This window comes from Pelodiscus sinensis, chromosome 12 (genome assembly GCF_052426305.1).
Source record: "Pelodiscus sinensis isolate ZL-2025 chromosome 12, ASM5242630v1, whole genome shotgun sequence".
NCBI classification, from domain to species: Eukaryota; Metazoa; Chordata; order Testudines; family Trionychidae; genus Pelodiscus; species Pelodiscus sinensis.
In genome coordinates, this window is record NC_143063.1 from 6,891,122 (window position 1) to 6,911,675 (window position 20,554).

The window sequence follows — 20,554 nt, forward strand, 5'->3', positions numbered from 1 at the left end:
GGCTTACTCTTCTCTTCTGCAGATTAAATAAGGGGGGATTTGATAGCAGCCTTCAAGTACTTGAAGGTTCCAAAGAAGATGGAGAGGCTGTTCTCAGTAGTGATGGCTGATAGATCGAGGAGAAATGGTATAAAGTTGCAGGGGGGGGGGGGGGTCTAGATTGGATATTAGGAAAAACTATTTCCCTAGGAGGGTGGTGAAGCACTGGAATGGGTTACCTAGGAGGTGATGGAATCTCCATCCGTAGAAGTTTTTAAGTTTTGTTTTTGTTTTTTGGGGAGGGGGGTTGTTTTTTTGTTTTGTTTTGGTTTGACAAAGCCTTGGATGGGATGATTTAGTTGGGGTTGGTTCTGCGTTGGGAAGGGGGCTGGACTCGATGACCTCCTGAGTTCTCTTCCAGCCCTAGGTCTATGACTTTCTTTCAGTCTGGCGCAAGGAATTTGAAGCTTTCCATTTTTGTGACAGGAAAGATTAATTTCCTGTGGAAAAAGTACATATGTGGCAATAGCATGCCAAATGTTCTTTGCTCTGCCCTTCAATAATAAGCTTCATACAAATATGAAAACCACCAGAGAATCAGAGACTGAAAATAGTGCAAAACAGGTATAAATGTCACTTGGTGACATCATTAGCATTAAGCACTGATTTCATTCTTCATTTCAAGCAGGTACCTTGCCAGTCACATCTAGTTACTTATCCTGCCTTTCAAAGTTCTGTTTACCCGTGGCAAGTTTTATGGGTGAACTTTTTTTTTAAACATATAATCTTTACTGAGAAGGCATAGTAGTCTTTATTGTGAAGGTAAAAACCTTTTTGTGGTGTGATTTTTGTGTGTGGGGTGGGAGGTTATTATTTGGGTTTTTTTAGCCTTGGTTTTTTAATTTGCAGGCTCTTGTAAACTCAGGTATAATCAGACAAAATGGGGGTAGTGTAAAGGTCATCATGGCAGCCTTGTTGTAGAATTGTTAGGCTTGTTAATCTCAACCTGAACACTACTGTTAGTGCCTTCTATTCTGCTTTTTTTTAATGGAGTCTGTTACAACGATTACATATTAGGTGTGTTAAGCTTACAAGGAAAGAGGGCTTTTCTGGTTGTCATCTTTGCAATCTCACTCCAGCATCTGAAAATCCCGCTTTTTGGCTCACCCATAATCACTACTAACAGTTCTGCAATAGGAATTTATGGTCCTGTCCTGATACTACTGAGATCAATTTGCATTTTACCATTCACAGTAGTGGAAACAGAGTATGGTCCTTAATTAACAACTCTGTGTATGTGCCAGAAATATAGTCCAGGTCTTCTTTATTTTGTTGACTCTGCAGAGCTAACAAGATCATCATGTAGCATAAACTCATTCCTTGATAGTCAACAAGCAACAGATCTACTTGCTAGTCAATCAGTTTAAAATACTCACATTACCACAATCATTCTGGTCATCATAACATTGATAAGGGCAGAGATTGCAGGGGGTGTTGATTGTGTGATGGGGGTGGTTGTTGTTGTTGTTTTAATACAAGAAACACCAGAGTTAAAACTGTTCAATTCCAAAACTTATATGCATCATGGACCAGTTACAGAGCAGTGATCTAGATGTTGGTACATGGCAAGGGAATGGAGGAGAAGCATACAGTAAGAGGAAGCTAACAGGATGATGTAGAGAGGAATAAGATCAAGTAGATTCCCTGTCCCCATTAGTTATTCTTCCTGCAATCCTCTCCCTTACTTTCATTCATGTAAACTACTCCCCTCTCCTTGCGCATCTAATTGCATCATGTCTAAATATGGCCCCTTCCCTACAACACAAGCTTGCAATTTTGTTACATTTGCAGTGCTGTCTGGAATACCAGAAGTTGCCAACTAAATGTAATGGAAACTGTTTGTGAACTAAAACAGCAACCCACCCGTTCTTAGAACTGTAAGAGGCTTAAAAGATTTTTTTTCCACTCATTTTGAGTAGCTTGACAGCTTGCTTGTGGTTTGTTTTTTTTTCTGTCTGCTGTGCTTCCTGTGAGGAATTTCTAAATGGAGAGAGTTGAGATGATGTCTCTATTTAACAGCTTTCCTCTCCCTCCCTCCCCTTTCTTTTCTTGGGTATTCCTGGTAGTCTTTTTGTTTAAAAGATTTTAATTTATTTTAATTTATTTTAGAAATGGGGGGTTGACGTGTGTGTGGGGGGGGGTTAAAAAAATTAATTTGTCCCAGCCAATGTTCAGGTAGTCACATGTATATGGAACGTGCTTTTATATCCTTCCTGCAACAGTATTGGCGCACTGGGCAGAGACTTTTTTTTTTCCATTCCTGTCTGTCATTTGCTGTTGGCTCTATGATGTTCAGTTGGGCTAGTCTGTCCTCAGTTCTAAGGGTTGTTCTGCAAAAGTTTCATGGGTGCCCTTGTTTCCTCGTACCATTTGCTTTCCACTTGACCGCTTCGTGATGAAGTCTGTATTAGCATCCAAAGTGCAGGTCTTCTGATTCTAGTGGAAATGAGCTACTGGTTGGTGACTTCTCTTCACTGGTGATGAAGTCATTGTAATCAATGCCCAGAATCTTTTCTAGGCCCTTATTTTTAGAAAACCTCTAGATTTCTAACATTTTAGCTGATCTTCAGGTCTTGCAGCCCTTTGTTAGCACCAAGCTGATGTTTAAATCAAAAGTAGTCAGTTTTGTTCTACTGCTGAATGTATTTGATTGCCATACATTGTAAGGATGTTAGTTATCGGTTAATTGAATTGTTGATTAACCTCATGAATTTGTATCCGTTACTCGACTATTCTATAGTTCCCAGGGGTGGGGCCGGCAGCCAGTGCGCTCCAGCCCCGCTCCAGAAGAGCCCCCTGCCACTCTGTGCTGCTGCCTCAGTATCAGAGGCAGCAGCGTCTGGTGCCAGGCGGGAGCTGGTCTGCAATGGGAACCGGGTTGCTGCCTCTATATCAACTGGTTATTAGTGTGGGATGGCAGCAGTCCCTGTCTAGGGAGGGGCAGAGGCAGATCTGAGCTCCTGGACCCAGCGCGAGCCAAAACTGAGCCAGGCTTCCTTCCCGCCTGCCTCCTAATTTACTTTAAATTAGCCACAGCGGGGGTAAGTCCTGGACCCAGTGCAAGCCAGGAGTGAGCTGGGCTGCTGGCCAGCCCACTAAAAAATTTGCTGGCCGGGGCGGGGGTCTATACTCTACAAAAGCTTATTGTTTAATTCTAATTAATTAATTGACTACACTGTTACATCCCTGATACATTGTCAAGTTTACTGAATATTGTAGAGGCCTTTCCTGGTCTTGATGTCGCTTCCTTTTTGAGGTAGTGGTTAATTAATATGGTAGTGTCCAGGTAGAGTAATTGCCTTCTAATGTGATGTTATCACTTGATATCTGGGTTTCAAGGATATTTGTTGTAGTGTCATTGAGTTATCTGTCTTTATTTTTGAAGGTGCTGCTCAGTACCACAATGACATCAGTGTCTAGGTCATCTAGGCATTGGCCACCTGTCCATGCTATATTCATGTTTCTGTGGCTAATGAACTTCTTTATTTTTGGGTCTGTGGTAAACAATGCCAGACGTGGAGATAAAATGCAACCATGTTTCACTGATATCAACCACTCCTGTCTGATTGCTCATCTTTTAGAGCACTGCCCATCTCTGTTAAGATGGCTAGGACTGAAGAATACTCCACAGTGTATGTTTGTGCAGGCTATCAAAAAGATGTTTAAAAGATTTTAATTTATTTTAATTTATTTTAGAAATGGGGGGTTGAAGTGTGTGGGGGGGGGGGGGGGTTAAAAAAAAATTAATTTGTGCCAGCCAATGTTCAGATAGTCACATCAAATGCAGGCTATCAAATGCTTCTTGAAAATCAATTACACTGAAGAAGGGGGCATGCCTTCCTAGACATTCTTTTACGGTCATTGATGTCAGGCTGGTTGACGGTGTGGAGGAGAGGAGGGGGAAAAGGAGCATCTATTTTGGTGCCCAGCGATTCAAAAGAAAGAACCTAGATGTGTTGCAAAGATACTCTAGCCTGTATTAATCAATATATAAAATGTGTAGTCTCTCTCATTCCAGGAGACTTTAGCTTTTAGCAGACACTAATTCTTACAGTATCCCTGGAGAGGTAGGCAAACTTGATCCCTATTTTATAAGTGTGGAGGACCTGAAACCCAGAAGTTCAGAGACTCGCCCGGTATCTCCCAACCAGTTGCTGGCAGAGTCACAAATAAATCCCGTAACTCCTGACTTGCAGTCTTGTGCTGTTACCAGACCAGGAGTTGGCAATCCCCAGTACGCATGCCACAAGCAGCACGCCAGCCGATTTCCTGTGGCATGGGGGCAGGAGCTCAGCCCCACCCCTACCCCATGCATAGCCAGGAGCTCGTGCTGTGGCTCCAGCCTTAGCCACACAGTTGCAGGCTAGAGCAGCAGCTCTGGCTCCTTGCTGGGGTGGGAGGGCAAGAGGAGAACCCGCCCATCCCTGGGGCTGCCCCTGGCCAGCGTGCACATGCAGGTCCTGGAAGCTAAGGCGTTAATTCCCTCCTTCCTTGCTACAGGCTTCTTGCTTTGAGAGGGGGCAGGGCTGGGTGGCCAGCACACGTGGTGTGCCAGGCTGCTCTCTGTGGTGCAGGGTCAGGGAGCCCCTTCCCCAGCACCCCACTGTGCCTGGCTGGGCTGGAGCCAGCCCTGGGCAGCCCCGGGCTCTGCCTGCCCCAGCCCGGGAGCTGCAGGCAAAGGGCCAGTCTGGGCAGGGAAGAGAGACTGCCCCCACCCTGCCTCTCCTCACTCCAGCACTGCTGCCCTCTCCATGAGTGTGCTGAGGGCACAGAAATGAGGGGACAGGAGGAGGGGTGAAGGAGGACAGGATGGGAGGGGCAGGGGTTGCACTAAGGGGCATGGGGCAATGGGGAGATCATGGGGCTGAGCCGAGTGAGGCTGGAGCAGAGGGAAGATGGGAGAGGGATACAGTTTTTCTTTGCAGAAGCTGCACTTTCCTTTACTTCCTACTTCTTTACCTCCTTCTCCAGATAGCTATTTGGCTGTGTTCTCACCCTCAACTTTTCTGCATAACTCCTCCAACCCCCTCCTACCTCCGAACTCCCTCTTGTACCTCCATCCCACACCTTCGTGTGCTGCTAAACTCCCTTCCATATCCTGCCCTCCTCACCACGTCCTGCATCCCTGCACATTAAACCCCTCATTTTTGTTCCCATATCAAAGCCTAAGGGGGTCCACAAAATCTACTAACCCCAGAACCCCAAAAACGTAAATCTGGCCTATGGGAAGCCCTGAACCTCAGTCCTCCCTGTCCCTTCCCTTCATTCCATGGGGCTGGAGTGCCAGAAGAATGAGGTGTCTCAGTTGGGGGCCACATCAATGAGGGTTGAGGGTTTTTGGAGGAGTTTTTTTGCTTCTGACTTGTATGGTCCCCAACTGATTTTTCTGTGGGTGAGTTACCCCCTCCAACCCAAAAAGGGTTCCCACCCATCATAAAGAAAACGTTGAAACCTTTTGTGTTGGACATAATGTTTTACTTTATTTAAAATGAAGTTTGATAAACTAACATGAGAGTTAAAATGCTTAATCTGTTTAATAACTTAAATTAAACAGTTCTCCCCAGCTTCAGCACTAGCAAAATGGCTCAGGCTGTTAATTACTCTTATGTACTTAAGAGAGAGATTCCATTAGCAACCGGAAAGGTTTGCATTGACCCAGGTGGTCCAGGGGGCGCATGATGAAGAGAGCCTTTCCCCCCTACCAGGAGAGCAGCATGACCCAGGGCAGGAGGGTTAAATCTTGGCACTCAACTTCGGAAAGGTTGCTGACCCCTGCAGCATACCATGCTCCATCTGTGACCTTTGGAAAACATTGCAACCAATACCTCTGCGATCTCTGCTCATGCTCAGTTACTCAGCAAATGCCCTGATTCTTAACACTGACTCATTCTGTTTGCTGAACACAGCACAGGAATGAGGTGTATACACTGAGGTGACGCTCACCTGTACCTGCTCATTCTAAGGTTCAGTTAATGCATCTTTCATGAGTATTAAATTCACTCCTAATTATTTCTTTAAAAGGGAATATGAATAAAAGGGATCAGAGAAAATTCATTTGACCTTGAATGTATCTCTTCCAAAGGATTTTGGAGGGAGGGGGGAGTAAATATGCCTCGATAAGAATGTTGCATAACTTGTCCCCATAATATAAGAACAAGAGGACACCAAATGAAATTAATGGGTAGAAGGTTTAAAACTAATAAAAGAAAGTTCTTCTGCATGCAGCGCACAGTCAATCTGTGGAACTCCTTGCCAGAGGAGGCTGTGAAGGCTAGAACTATAACAGAGTTTAGAAAAGCGCTAGATAAATTCATGGAGGTTAGGTCCATAAAAGGCTATTAGCCAGGGGTTAAGGAATGGTGCCCCTAGTCTCTGTTTGTCAAAGGCTGGAGAAGAATGGTAGGAGACAGATTACTTGATCATTGTCTTTGGTCCACCCCATCTGGGGCACCTGGCACTGGCCATTGTCGGCAGACAGGATACTGGGCTAGATGGACCTTTGGTCTGACCCAGTGTGGCCATTCTTATGTGTAGTTTTGATGCATTTGTAAGTAAAAAGAAGCATAAGAAAGTGAAACTGGATGAATGAGGGGTATGTGGGTGTTTGTGAGAGAAAGCAGAATATAAAAACCCTGCTGACATTGTTAGAATGAATGGTTTGATTATATAAAAATAGACCTCTAGCCCTTTCTCACAGAACAGGAGTGACTGGAGATTAAAATGCTCTGCTTTGTTTATCTAAAGGAAGGTTACGGTATTGGGGACGATGAGTACTCCTGTGCATATGATGGCTGCCGGCAGCTGATTTGGTATAATGCCAGAAGTAAACCACATTCCCATCCCTGTTGGAAAGAAGGTATTTACTTCATCTTGTGGCAGTTATCCTAGCCTGCTTTCTCCATAGAACTTGTCTGGTATACTCACAGCAGCAGTAGCCTCCATTTGGAGTTTATTACCAGTTTCAGAAAGTCTGACGATCGCCAACTTCTTACCAGTCTTGCCACTTCCCATGGAGACATTACATAGCCAAAATGACCTCATTTTGGGGGGGTCATCCCCCTCCCCACTAGTTATTACAGGCATTGCTGTAAGTAACAGTCCAACCTTAAGGTGGCACTTTCTGTAATAAGAGCATGTTTTTGGTTACTTACAACTTTGCCAAACTTAAATCATTCAGGCAGAAATGTTTCATGTTGTGTTTGCGCCTCAGACTGATTTTTTTTTTAAAGCTTTGGCAAATATAGTTTGGCTATTTCTAAGAACAAGGTTTGGGAAATGCATTGTTTTGCCCTGTATAAGAAAGGAGGAAACTTTGTTTTGAGAAGCTATAGTGTCCTTATGCTTTTGAGTAGGAACTTGAAAATTGGGAGGAACAAGCTGGCCTCCCCCCCCCCCCCCGCTTCCCGTCTTCCTAGGGATGTGCTCTAACATCCATGAAAATCAACCCAAATTTGCCCAAGTTGTAAAACCTTTAAAATGTCTCCATTTGCATATGCTTGGTAGAAACTTCTTTAGATTTTGGCAGCTAAATTCCCTCAAAATTGTCTGCAATGGCCATGCTCCAGCCAGGGGAGGGAATGGAAAGAGGTAACCCTAAAGCCTGCATTTGCTAACTTTTGAGTATTTTACTTAGCAATGTTAATGTTCTTTGAGGCTATGTCTACACTGCAAAGCTCCGGTGTCCCAGAAAAGCTCTGCTGCATCCAAAAACTGTTTCAAAAAAAGCGGATGCGTTCTTTCGGCATCCCTATGTTCCTCATTGTATGAGGAATAAGGAATGTGCTGAAAGAGGAGGTTTTTCCAAAATTTGGCCTCATGTGGATAGGCCAAATTTGGGAAAAGCCTCTTCTGAAAAAAACTGAAAAAGAAACTCAAATTGCGGTTCACCATTTGTATATTTTTTCCCTACATAACTCTGCAGACTAGACGTAGCCTATATGTAGCTGTTTGTGTGCAAATCAACCTATATCTTCCTTTCCTATTTTCATCCAATTTCCCCCTCATTATTCTCTTTTTACTATGCTAAATAACTCTTCTCGCTCCTTAGTGCTTATTCAGATAGTGGTAGGTTGTTTTCTGTTAGTCTCTCCTTAGCGAAACTATTCAGTCAACAATCCTCAATGATCAGCACCTCCAGCTCCCAACCATATTTGTTTTATTTGTTAAAGACCATAGATATCAAACTTTATAATTATAAAATATTTTTGTTTTTGCACATAAGGAGACACAATAGGATTTTTACTAGATTTGCAAGAAAAGCAAATGATCTTCTATCTAAATGGAAACCAGCTTCCTGCTGAAAAGCAAGTGTTTTCATCTGCCGTGTAAGTATATTTTCATTTTGACAAGAGACAAGAATTAAAGTGCATATGGATAACGATTCTCTCTCTTTAAAAGAAAAAAATCAAATTCTGATTTCGTTTCACAGTAAATTAATATTTACTAGTTGTAGATGCTATTACTTTTAAGCAAAGTTCCTTATTGAAAATACTGGGAGTTAAACTCCAATGATATGAGGAATGAATTTACAAATGGATTCAAGGGCCAAAGCAAACACTTTTTTTAGTCCAAGTTTAATACAGCTTTTTGTAGTGTCAAGCTGACACTACAGTAACATGAAAATCCAACAGAAATGTAACAAACACTTTCCAGCTTGCATAATCACCACCTCACAGCCAAAATAATCATATATATTGCTGTGCCCAGATTCTGTTCTTATTCACCCCAGCGTGTATCCAGGGGTGAAGCGTGTATCTGCCTAAATCCAATTACATTACTGTGGATTTATACAAGTGTAATTAGTCTAAGGCCAGATTCTGATCCTAGAAAGTAGGAGAGAAATGTGTTGAACGTTAACTGGTTATTGTGTACTGTTCGCTGTATGGCCCTGGGTATAAATAGGACTGATCAGTGATTCTCAAGCTATTTTCAGTGCAGAGTAATCCAAGCACTTGGAGAGCTAATGAAAGGATCTTTGCTTGAGGTTTTGAAAAATAACCAAAGGCCGAGCCCGGCAAACATTCATGCATGTGCTTAACTTTACTGTTATGAATAGTTCCCTCTGTTTCAGTGTAGTGACTTATTGGGATCCAAACTGATGCTACACAAAGAAGCTATACTTATACACACAACTCCTGTTAAAACTGTGTACGTGCCTCCCCTAGTAAGCTTTGACAGTTTGCCTTTTCTTTGTGAAGTAGTATGCAGAACAAAAATCTTAAAATTTCTGATATATCAAGAGAGATTCTTGATTTAAGATGCCTAAGAAGCTATGTAACAGTGTAGCACTATTCATGCACTGAAGCACTTCACCCCGCAAAACTAGTTCTAAAGGAAATGGAAATCCCAACATTATTGTAGCAACTTATGGGACACGTGCAATGTTATAATGTGGAATTTGGTTCTCTTGGAGATAAAAGAATAAAACCTTGTTCTTATTGCTTCAGATGTCAACTTTTTTGCACACTCCTAATTTGCTTGGTGCTCCCCAAATATTGTGCTGTGTTAAATCAGGGAAAAATAGGGGTAGTGATGTGAACCCTTTGTATTTGAACAGGTTCCCCGAGTACCAACGAACAGCCCCATTTGGGACAAATCAGGTATTCTTGTTAGGTTGTGTATCAGTTGGAAGGAAAATAGTGTTTTCACCTACTCAGGCGCATGTGTTTACCTTCCACGTAGGTGCAACTTATCCTGTTTGTAGCCAGTGGAAGCTCTGACAGAAAGTGGCTATGGACTTGGTTCACATATCTTAATTAAATTCAGAAATAAAGAATCAAGTAAAGAAAGGGCTGTTAAAATCAGTTACCCTGGAATTTCTCTCCTAAGTAACACTGGCTGGCTTATACTATTGGGAGTCTTGTCCCAGGATGAGCGCGCTTTTGGTACAATTATAAAGGTGTCTTCCTATCCAGTGTGTTCTGTCTACACTACAACTTTCTGATGTTCATGCTTTCCTTCAAATTGCAGATCTGGCTTTTTTGCTGCAGCTAGTTTCATGTCCTACCAACAGTGTGAGTTCAATTTTGGAGCAAAACCTTTCAAGTATTCGCCTTCAGTCAAATTTAGCACCTTTAATGACTATGCCTTCCTGACAGCAGAGGAGAAAATAATTTTACCAAGGTAATCTGTCTGCCTGGGTATGCCACATTCATACAGTGAACAAATGTGACACAGGATGTTAAATTTCTGGTGTAAATGGTCTAGTACTGCATGCTCTTAAAACATATCTAACTTTAAGTGATCCATTCTGGATGTGATTAGCATGTCCTTTTCAGATAAGGAGTAGGCTTCACTTCAGCAAAACCTTTTGTCCTGTCTTCCGTACTCATTAAACTACACTGCCTGTGCAGTTTTAAAGTTAAACTGATTTTACCTAGCACTGTCTTTAAAATACATGGTAAGAAGCAGTTCCTGCCATGTATAAACTGAAGTTAATTGAAGAAAAATAATCTTGTTTAAAAGTGACCTCCTTTGTGATATTGGCCATGTAGATGCACTTTATAAGCAGTTGTAAAGCCTGAAGTGATTGATCTCTTCTCCTAATCGCAATAAAAATACTTCCCTATTATGAAGGATGCTGTGGAATTGCCAGTCTATTCCAAAGACCACTCTGAACTGTTTTTGGCAACTATTTTTGGCCCAATTTATACTCTGAGCTTCTTTTTGATTTAGATAAAATAAATGTTGCATTTCTGCAAAAGGAAAGTCTCGATTCTAGCTTTAGATAACGAGTGAACGTGTGATTAAGTGCTGGGAACCAGTGTCTTGTGGTCCTGCTTGGCCACTAACTGACCATCTGACCTGGGGCAAAACCCGAACTTTTAGTGTGTAAAGATAGTTCTTGTGGTCAGACAACTCGCCTCTTACGAGGGCCTCCTGTGCGCGTGCCTGACCGAATCAGCTTGCGTACAGCTAAACAAACCCTTCTGGGATACACAAAACAACAGGGTCTGTCACAGTACCCTTAAAGCTCTTATCCTCCTGGCACGCCCCAAGTGACCCTGCATCTCCAGATGAGTTGCTCTCTCGTTTCACTTCATTCCTTTTCTGGCAAGTACCAGAAGTCCCACAAATACTGAGAGCGAGTGGGGGGGAAAAATCAACAAGGGACTGAACCTACATTTATACTTTGTGTCGTGGGTTCACCCAGAGTTCCTCTTACCTCGTGGGAGTGCAGAGAACTAGAGCTGAAGTTTATCATTTCTTGGGTTTTGAAAGAATTTTTTCTTTCATCCGTGAAAGTTCTGATGCATTTTTCTCAGGCATCTTTCTCTCTCAATACTAACTGATTAGAAGTATGGCCCCACTGTACACCATACACTTTTTGACTTTTTTTTTTTTTCAGCCTCTTCCCTATGTTTATTCAAAACTTATCAAGAAAATCTCCTTTTTATTTTTAAATCTATTGTAGAAGGTCCCTTCAACTACTTAGCACTAGTTGTGTTCAAAAAGAATTGTTCTATAGCCTGTCTTCCTGTATTTCTCACCTGATATTCCATGGTATTGGTGTTGGCCGAGCATAAAACTCTAATTCCATTGTTAGAATCCAAACAAATGGAGTAAAGCTTTTATTAATTCTGTACCATGGACATGTCCTTACACTAACACACCATACATACCTGTCTACATCCTGGTCTTTTTTCCAGTTGTTGCGTGGCTTGATATGTTGGGTTGTCCCCTTTTGCATCTATGTTCTTGTAAACCAGGGGTGACCCACAGAAAAATCAGTCAGGGGCCACACACAAGTGAGAAGTGGTTTTTGGTTGTTGTTTTTTTTAAGCCCCTCACTGCCCTGGCCCCTGACTGAGAAGGAGAAAGACACTCCCCACATTCCCCTTGCACACCAGAGCCTAGTGGGGCCCAGGGTAGTAGACGTTTGTGTGTTCCGGTCCCACAACAGACGCAGGTTCCCCAATGCGGGGGTGGAGGGGAGCACTGAGCATCCAGCCCCTGGGCCTGAGATTCCCCACCCCTGTTGTAAACAGTCTTAAAATATTATATGGTTTCTGAGATTTTGTGCATATTGAGAATTTTTTAAAACCCATTCTTATTATATACCATTATCAAACTAAATCATAAGAGATTTTTTTTTTCACATTTAGACGTTCTATTTCAGAAGTCATAGGAATTGGAAATGGAAAAAGATGGATTGAGTCATCTAGTCTAACCTCCTCTTCCAACCATCCCCCCAGTGTAGCCAAAATAGCATTGTTAGACAGTCCCAAATAATTGTACGTGATTAGGAGTCTTTTTACTGATTTGTTTTTAATTGACAAACAATAAAGAATTTGTGTAGTAGAAAAATATCTGGAGCTGTGGTATTGGTCTGGCTCCATTACTGAGGAGTGCAGTTTGATGTGTTTTTCTTGTACGTCTATTTCAGACATAGACGTTTGGCTTTGCTGAAGCAAGTGAGTATTCGAGAGAACTGCTGCACGCTGTGCTGTGATGAGGTAGCAGACACAGAACTCAGGCCATGTGGACACAGGTAAAATTAAACAAACACATCTTGTCTGTCTGCACTACATTTCTGAAAGAACAACTTCTGCTCATCTCTTGACTACCTCACTTGCACAAAAATCTGTCTCTCTAAGATTTGAAATAAACTATAGGATAAATAAACACAAGTCATTTGGCCAACATCTCCATCACCAAAAGAGATTTAATATCCAGCGGGGCTATGGTGTGCTATTGCTAAACATAGACCTGCTTTTGTGTGTCTTTATGGTGCCTTCATTACCACATTTAACTCCTTGGTCTGGAAAGTGTCTTGAGATAAGTACAGTATAAAAGCTCTACATAAAATACAATATTGTTTAGAGAAAATAAAGCATGGGACTGGCTTTTAATGCCCTCTGGATCCTTTTACCAAGTCACCAGATCAAATACAGTTAATTAAGTACCTCTAATGTCATTCCCATGATGGTTTTTAAGTTGTATGAAATGAGTTTGCAGCTAAGTGTCCAGCTCTGTGATCTGTGGACTCCCCTATAATGTGACTGTTGCCATTGGCATTCATGTTGACAGTTAGCAGGAAGTCCTAGGATTGAGTAGGTGGGCAGAATATCTCTCCCAATCGCCTCTAGTGAGGACCTAAATTCTGCAAGATTCGGATGGTCTCCTGCAAGAGACAGAGACTTGTGAGCGTCCGTTGATTCTAGTGGAAGCTGATGAGACTGTACCTATCCTTCACATTGAGGAAATCCATCTCTTTGACCCTTTTTCCACAGGGGTTGAATGAAATGTTTGTATTGAATGAATTTATTGGCATCCGGATTGATTCTACTTTTTAAAAAAAATCAGCATACATTCAGATTTGTAACTGATCTTCTCTTCTTCAGTGACCTGTGCATGGAGTGTGCCTTGCAACTGGAGACCTGCCCATTGTGTCGACAGGAAATACAGACTAGAGTCAGACAGATCTCGCATATTTCATGACACATGGAGAAGCATCATGGACTTATTTCTAATCGATTCCAGCCAATACTGCAGGACACAAGCATCTCTAATCAATCTATACGCACATCAAACCATAGCCCGTGACCAGATTTCATGCTACACCATAGTCTGTTTCTTAGAAATAAACTAACCCAACTTGCCAGTGCTGGGGAACTGGCTTTAGCCGCTATAAAAGCTTATAGTTCAACATTTTATGGCTGTTGGTTATCTCCAAGCAAGACTACAAAAGCGTCTTCTCTCCCCCGCCACTCCCCCAAACCCCTCTTTCTCTCACCTATCACAAGTGCTGAAAAAAAATTGCACTGGAAATATACACATGAAGTACATAATCTCCTAAAACCAGGACATTCTGTCTCTCACTCTGAAGTCCTTATTTTTGGCAGAAGTCATGAATAAAATATGCCTGCTGGTCAGAGACTCTGTTTTCAGACAATGAATATTAAACTGCTGAAAGACTTGAAACCTGTATACAGACTGGTTTGAAAAGAAAGTGCGGAGACTGTAGAAAAATCCAAATTTTTGATAACTCAGTGATTCCAAAGAAGGTTCTGATCTCTCTTCTTTTTTTTTTTTTTTAACTACAGACAATTGGTGGTATTCTCACATTCATAGTGTTTCTAATTACTTCAATTTCAGTACCCATGTTTAGAGAAAAGAAGAGTAATTTTCAGGAGGAAATCTTACACTAATTATAAAGCAGGATGGGGGTCAGTTTGACATTATGGGTATTTTTAAGGTACCATCAATCATCTTTTTTTAATCAGTATTGTTTTTTGCAAGTTATGTACATTTTTGGAAATCGAGCTATATTCTGAAAAGTTCTGGAAAGAATTCTGAGCAAATGTATTAATATTGTTTTAAACAAATACATGTTATTTGAATAGCAATTCAGTCCTGCTGTTTAACTGTCTTTAACCAAAAAAATGCACATTGCTTACATTGAGAACCCCAAACAGGGTCCCCTGCACAGGGTGCAGGATTTGAGTCACTTTCTTTTTGGTTGTGATCATCAAATGGTGATTCCTTTTTACTCCTTTCTTATCATAAAGTTGTGCCCTTAGTTGTTAGGAATGCACTTCAGCAGGCTACTTTGGATGGGATTTTTCAAAGTCCAAGTATATATAAATTTAGTAAAACAGAGACAGATCCTCAAGTGGTGTACGGTGAAACACCATGGCAGTCAGTGGTGCTCTACAAACTCCTGCCAGTTTCAGAACCTGTCTCAGGATCTCCAGAGTTTTTACACTTTTCTTGCTAATCCATGCACAGTAGGTTCAGAAAAGGGCAACAAAAATTATTAGGGTTTGGAACAGGTCCCATATGAAGAAATATTTAAGACTTGGACTTTTCAGCTTAGAAAAGAGGAGACTAAGGGGAGATGTGATAAAATCATGACTGGTGTGGAGAAAGTGAATAAGGAAAAAAGTTACTTACAGTACTTATTCCCACAGTGTAAGAACTAGGGGTCACCAAATGATAGGTAGCAGGTTTAAATCAAACAAAGGAAGTTTTTCTTCAATCAGCACACAGTCAACATCTGGAACTCCTTGCCAGCAGATGTGGTGAAGGCTAGAACTTTAATAGGATTCAAAAAAAGACTAGATAAATTCATGGAGGTTAGGTCTATGAATGGCTATTAGCCAGGATGGGTAGGAATGTTGTCCCTAGCCCGTTTGTCTGGAAATGGGTGACAAATGTGAGGATTGCCTGTTGTTCCCTCCCTTTGGGGCATCTGCTATTGGCCACTGTCCGCAGACAGGATACTGGGCTAGATGAACCACTGGTCGGACCTACTACAGCTGTTATGTTCTTAGTAATTTAGACCAAAAAAATCACCACTTCTTGACACAGATTCAACAGCTGAGATTTCTGTAGTGAGATCTTGTGCTCCAAGATGGCTTTTATTTAAATAAAAAATATATAATTTATTAGTACAATAAATGTCTATAATTACAAATTATAGTTGGGGCTTGACTGTGGGCTGAGCACCTTCAGTCAGAGCTCAGATCCTTGATGACCTCACAGAATCAGACCCTTGAACTTCTCCTTTCACTTAATGCCTTCAATAATTCAAAAGGTGAAAGTCACCCTGTTCAAATGGCCTAGCACCACTTGAGAACTTGTGCTTAACGTGCTGTGTAGCTCATGCACACATTAAGAACATTCTGCTGTGAACCCTGCTTCCTCCTGAATTTTCCAAATAGTTATTTCAGAACATTCTTCCCCATGGATTTTAACTGCCAAAATCCATTTTTATTATGGTAGTACTGAGATGTCCCAGCCAGAGCAGAGCCACCTTGTGCTGAGTATTCTACACACACAGTAGTAGACCTAATCATTGCCCCAGACAGTCTGAAATTCTAGACTTAAGCATTAAACTTAGAACTATTTTTGCAATTGGAATTTTGAAACTGACAGCAAAAACACAGGTTCTATAAGTTCCAAGGCATTGTCTATGCTACAAGGAACATGTGAGCCAAAACCATATAGATCTGTCTTTATGAAAGGTGCTGATACTTTTTCCCTGGTCTGGGTAGATTAGTAGAATTCAAAAACCACCTAAATGACTTCGGTTTTGAGCTCTTAAGACTTACAAGAAGACTTAGGCTTCAAAGTGCCTAAATTGCTTTTAAAAATGTAAACTTTTACCTTTGACGGTTTCTTTTTATCAGCAGTATTTTATTGGCTTCCTCTTGTGTGCTGTACAGAAAGAACTTAGAGTAAGAACCACTGTTTACCTGGTAGAGAGAGAAAGCGAATGCACCTCACTGTTTACAAGAGGTGGAGAGAGTTTCCTGACAGGCCAGGGGCGGCAGGAGTGCTTCAGCCTGGCCAAAGCAGCCCAAATCCACAGTGGGGAGGGAGGCTGTTCATCCATTAAGGGTGAGGTGTACTGGTTAAACATTCACAGCTCTAGCCTGGATGATAGTTAATGTGATACCAAGTTTTTTAAAGTGAGCCTGGCAATTACAAACCAGTAAGTCTAATTTCAGTACCGGGCAAACTAGTTGAAAGTGTAGTAAAGAACAGGATTGTCAGACACATGATGAACATAATTAGGTGGGGAAGAGTTAACATGATTTTTGTAAAGGGAAATCATGCATCTCCACTCGACTAGAATTCTCTGAGGGATGTAGACAAGGGGGACCCACTGGATATAGTGTACTTAGATTTCCGGAAAGCCTTTGATGAGGTCCCTTACCAAAATCTATTTTTTTAAATGTATATAGTATCATGAGCTTTTGTGGGCAAAACCACTTCCTCAAGCTTATCTGAAGAAGTGGGGTTTGCCCATGAAAACCCATTATACTGTGTGTGTGTGTGTGTGTGTGTATATTTATTTTGTCTGTTAGTCTCTAAGGGTACATCTACACTGCATGCTTATTTCAGAATAAGCTATTTCAAAATAGCACATCTACACAGCAAAGGTCTGTCGAAATAGCACTGAGCTATTTCAAAAGAGTGTCCACATTCATTGGGTGCTGAATTGCATTAAAGCCACCTGGAAGCAAGTCAGGAAGGGCATCAGGACAGCAGTCACTTCCTGGAGCTGCTGCCTGAGGCTATCTGAGGCTTGTGCTTAAAGGGACCCTCTCCCCCAGCCCCCCGTACAACCATGTCTCAGGCTTCTCTCTTTTGCCAGTTTCCTTGTGGGATAGCAAAGCCTTCTCACTGTGTATGCTGGTTGCCCTTGCAGACACCACAGCTCTCCAGCTATGGAGCCGGACCTGCCCAGCAGTCAACCGCTCCTAAATCTCATGCCGCGCCTCTTGGTGCAGTTTCTACAGGCTGCCCTCGTGGCTTTGCAAGAGGGGGTCCCCCAGCTTGTGGGGCACCGCCTCTCCTCTCCACACACTACTCACGCAGCACAACCCCACCTGCACTCCTCTGCACACCGTGCACTGCTGCTTCTGGTGACTGGACACCAGTTCCAACTGGTGGGACCAGATTGTCATGGAGTGATGGAGTGACCAGCAGCAGCTCTGGAATTTCCACATGCGGACGGACACCTTCCTGGAGCTGCGTGAGGGGCGCGCGCCTGCCCTCACGCGATGGAACACCCATATGTGAGCCACCATCCCCTCGAGAAGCAGGTTCCCCTCACTATCTGGACGCTCGCCACATTGGACAGCTTCCGCTCTGGGGAACCAGATCGTCAGAGGGAGATTGACCATCGGGGCTCTGCTCATGCAGGTATGACTCTCGTGTGCCATTGTCCCGGGGGGAGTGAACTGCTGGAATGAGGTACCCTAGAGAAGGGAGTGGTGATGGAAGCTTCCTCCCTGGGAGGTTTTTCAGTCCTGCCTTCACAAACCCCTGCCAAGAGATGGGGTAAGTAGGAGTTGCTCCTAGTGTGGGGGAAAAAGAGGGGCTGGCTTCAGGGACCTTCCAATGACTGGAAATTCTGTGCTTCTCTATTTGTCTCTTTCTATAGGTGGTGAGGGCCAACAGCACCGTCCTGCTGCACAGGGTCATCAACGTGGGTGACGTGGACCTCATCGTCGCTGGCTTTGCCACCATAGGCTCCCCAAGTGTGTGGGGGGGCTACTGACAGCACCCATATCCCCATGCAGGCCCCTAACCACAAGGGGTACTTTTCAGTGGTCCTGCAGGCTGTCATGGACCACCATGACCAGTTCACAGACATCTATGTTGGATGGCTGGGGAAGGTGCACAGTGCCCATGTCTTCAGGAACTTCAGCCTGTTTCAGATGATGCATACTGGCACTTTCTTCCCTGACTGCACCATCAGGGTCGGGGATGAGGACATGCCCATGTGCATTGTAGGAGACGCAGCCTACCCTCTGCTCCCCTGGCTAATGAAGCCCTACGCTAAACGCCTTGACCAAAGCCAGGAATGCTTCAATGGCAGGCTCAGTAGGGCCTGCATTGTTGTGGAGTGCACCTTTGGTCATCTGAAAGGGAGGTTCTGTTGCTTCCTCACTTGGCTAGACCACAGCGACTGGAACAGTCCCCCAAGCGGTGGCTGCATGCTGTGACCTACACAACTTTTGTGAACATAAAGAGTGAGATGCTCCTGCCAGGGTGGGGGGCAGAGGCTGAGCGGCTCACCAGGGCCTTCGAGCAGCCGTGCATGGCTGTCAGCCAGCAGGCCCATCAGGGGGCTGTGTCCATCTTGAAGGTCCTGAGGGAAAGTTCCAGCCTGGGCCAGTTGTGCCACTCTCCCTTGAGTCTCCACACAAGAGGCCTCTGCATGATCCAAGGCTGAGCAAGAGATCCTCCTGGGTTTGCAATGGAGAGCAAACTGATCAAGCCTTTGTAGGGGAGCTGCCTCCTGGTAATTGGCAGGCAGTGAAATTTTCCTCCAACCCACAGCTAGAATGGCCACAGTTGAGGGGAGGGGAGGGGAGCAGGAGCACCAGGAACTCTGGGATATGGTTACTTTGACTCAACTGTGTACACTACAGTGTGGACACCAGAGCCTTATGTTTATGCACCATGGGTCAGAAACTTCTTAATCTAGAGTTACAAAACAGTGTATATGCTGAATCCCAGGGCTACCATGGGTCAAGTAACCGACTTGAGTCCAATAAATGGTGGGCTTACCTTTCAGTGAAGATACACTCTGAAGGACAAGTGAAGAAAATGTGTGCTTTTACAGGTGCCAAGGAAATGAAACCTGTAGGAAGAAGTGATTTGTAGTGAAGTTGTTTCCAAGCTTTGGAGGTTTATTTTTTTAAGTTATAAAACAGCAGAGAGAGAAGCTCAAAGGCTTAATGTCCCCAATTGATGTGCAAGAGTCCCTTACACGCACCATCATTTCTCCAGTCCTCCAAGGAAATCTTTAGCTAACCCTGAGAGAGTTAGCCTGGCAGCTGTGATATTTCTAAGGTGAAAAACAAGTAGAATTATTCAACTTAATGGAATGCATTAAGTGCTAATAACACACACAATTGTTTATCTACAAGTTTCACAGTCTTGAACTAGTTCCTCCTAAAAGCATCCTGGCAGTACGCCAATAGAATTGCAGCTCCTGGGTTTACTAAAACTTTTGGGGCAGTGCTAATTAGCCTGCATTCCATTTTTGAACAAGAACCAACCCTCCTATGTTTCCACTGTACAAGAATTTCAAGTGGCACTTAACATTATCTGCTAATTAGGATTCTGATTAGGACACTTTGCAGAACTAGGGGGAAAGATTCATTTTAAATTACACATAATTTTGTGACAATTTGTCATGGCTCCTTCCCCACTGTGGCACAATAAATGCAGAAGTGGGGGGCAGCAGGTGCACCCCAAAGCCTTATCTACCAGGCTTTGGTATAAAACTTCCCCCAAAATCTCAAAACCCTAGATTTTGGGAATAAAACTTCCGCTATCACCACCCAAATATTAATAACGAGATTAGGGGAAAGATCATTTGGGAAATCTCACCCCTAGAATAAAAATCAGGGCACACAATTAACCAATGCTAGGTTAATAAAAAGAAAAGAAAGAACTATTATTACAACAATATTCCTGTTGCAAGCATAATAACTAGATGGGAAGGTAACAAAATATACTCAAGGGCTACGTCTAGACTGGCATGATTTTCCGCAAATGCTTTTAATGGAAAAGTTTTTCCTTTAAAAGGATTTGTGGAAAAGAGCGTCTAGATTGGCACGAATGTTTTTTCGCAAGAAAGCCCCAATTGCCATTTTCGCCATTGGGGCTTTTTTGCCCAAAAAGCTTCTCAGCTGTCTACACTGGCCCTCTTGCGCAAAAGCATTTGTACAAGAGGGCTTTTTCCCGAATGGGAGAGTCATTGTATTTGCGGAAGAACACTGACAATCTTACATTAGACCGTCATTGTTCTTGCGCAAATTCAAAGCGGCCAGTGTAGGCAGCTGGCAAGTTTTTCTGCAAAACTGGCTGCTTTTGCAGAAAAACTTGCCAGTCTAGACGCAGCCATGGAGAAACTCCATGGGCCTAGAACTTAGTTTCAAAGAAAAGCCAAAACATCTTTTAAACAGTGCCAGATATCAGATCCCATACCCAAATCATAAAACAAGAAAACCTGATGGATTTACCTAAACTTTACCCTACTTATAGA

General features: G+C 42.9%; 1 protein-coding gene across 2 annotated transcripts in view; it reads left to right on the forward strand.

The window, feature by feature from the left end:
* Window positions 1-14,124, forward strand: part of RSPRY1 (ring finger and SPRY domain containing 1) — a 64,644-nt gene extending 50,520 nt beyond the window's left edge. For both annotated transcript variants that reach the window (XM_075940376.2, XM_075940377.2), the window contains 5 exons: window positions 6,784-6,895; window positions 8,261-8,363; window positions 10,009-10,161; window positions 12,425-12,529; window positions 13,383-14,124. In XM_075940376.2, the coding sequence (XP_075796491.1) occupies window positions 6,784-6,895; window positions 8,261-8,363; window positions 10,009-10,161; window positions 12,425-12,529; window positions 13,383-13,479 (570 nt within the window). In that variant the 3' untranslated portion in view covers window positions 13,480-14,124. The remainder of the gene's footprint in view (window positions 1-6,783; window positions 6,896-8,260; window positions 8,364-10,008; window positions 10,162-12,424; window positions 12,530-13,382) is intronic.
* The last annotated feature ends 6,430 nt before the right edge of the window (window positions 14,125-20,554 follow it).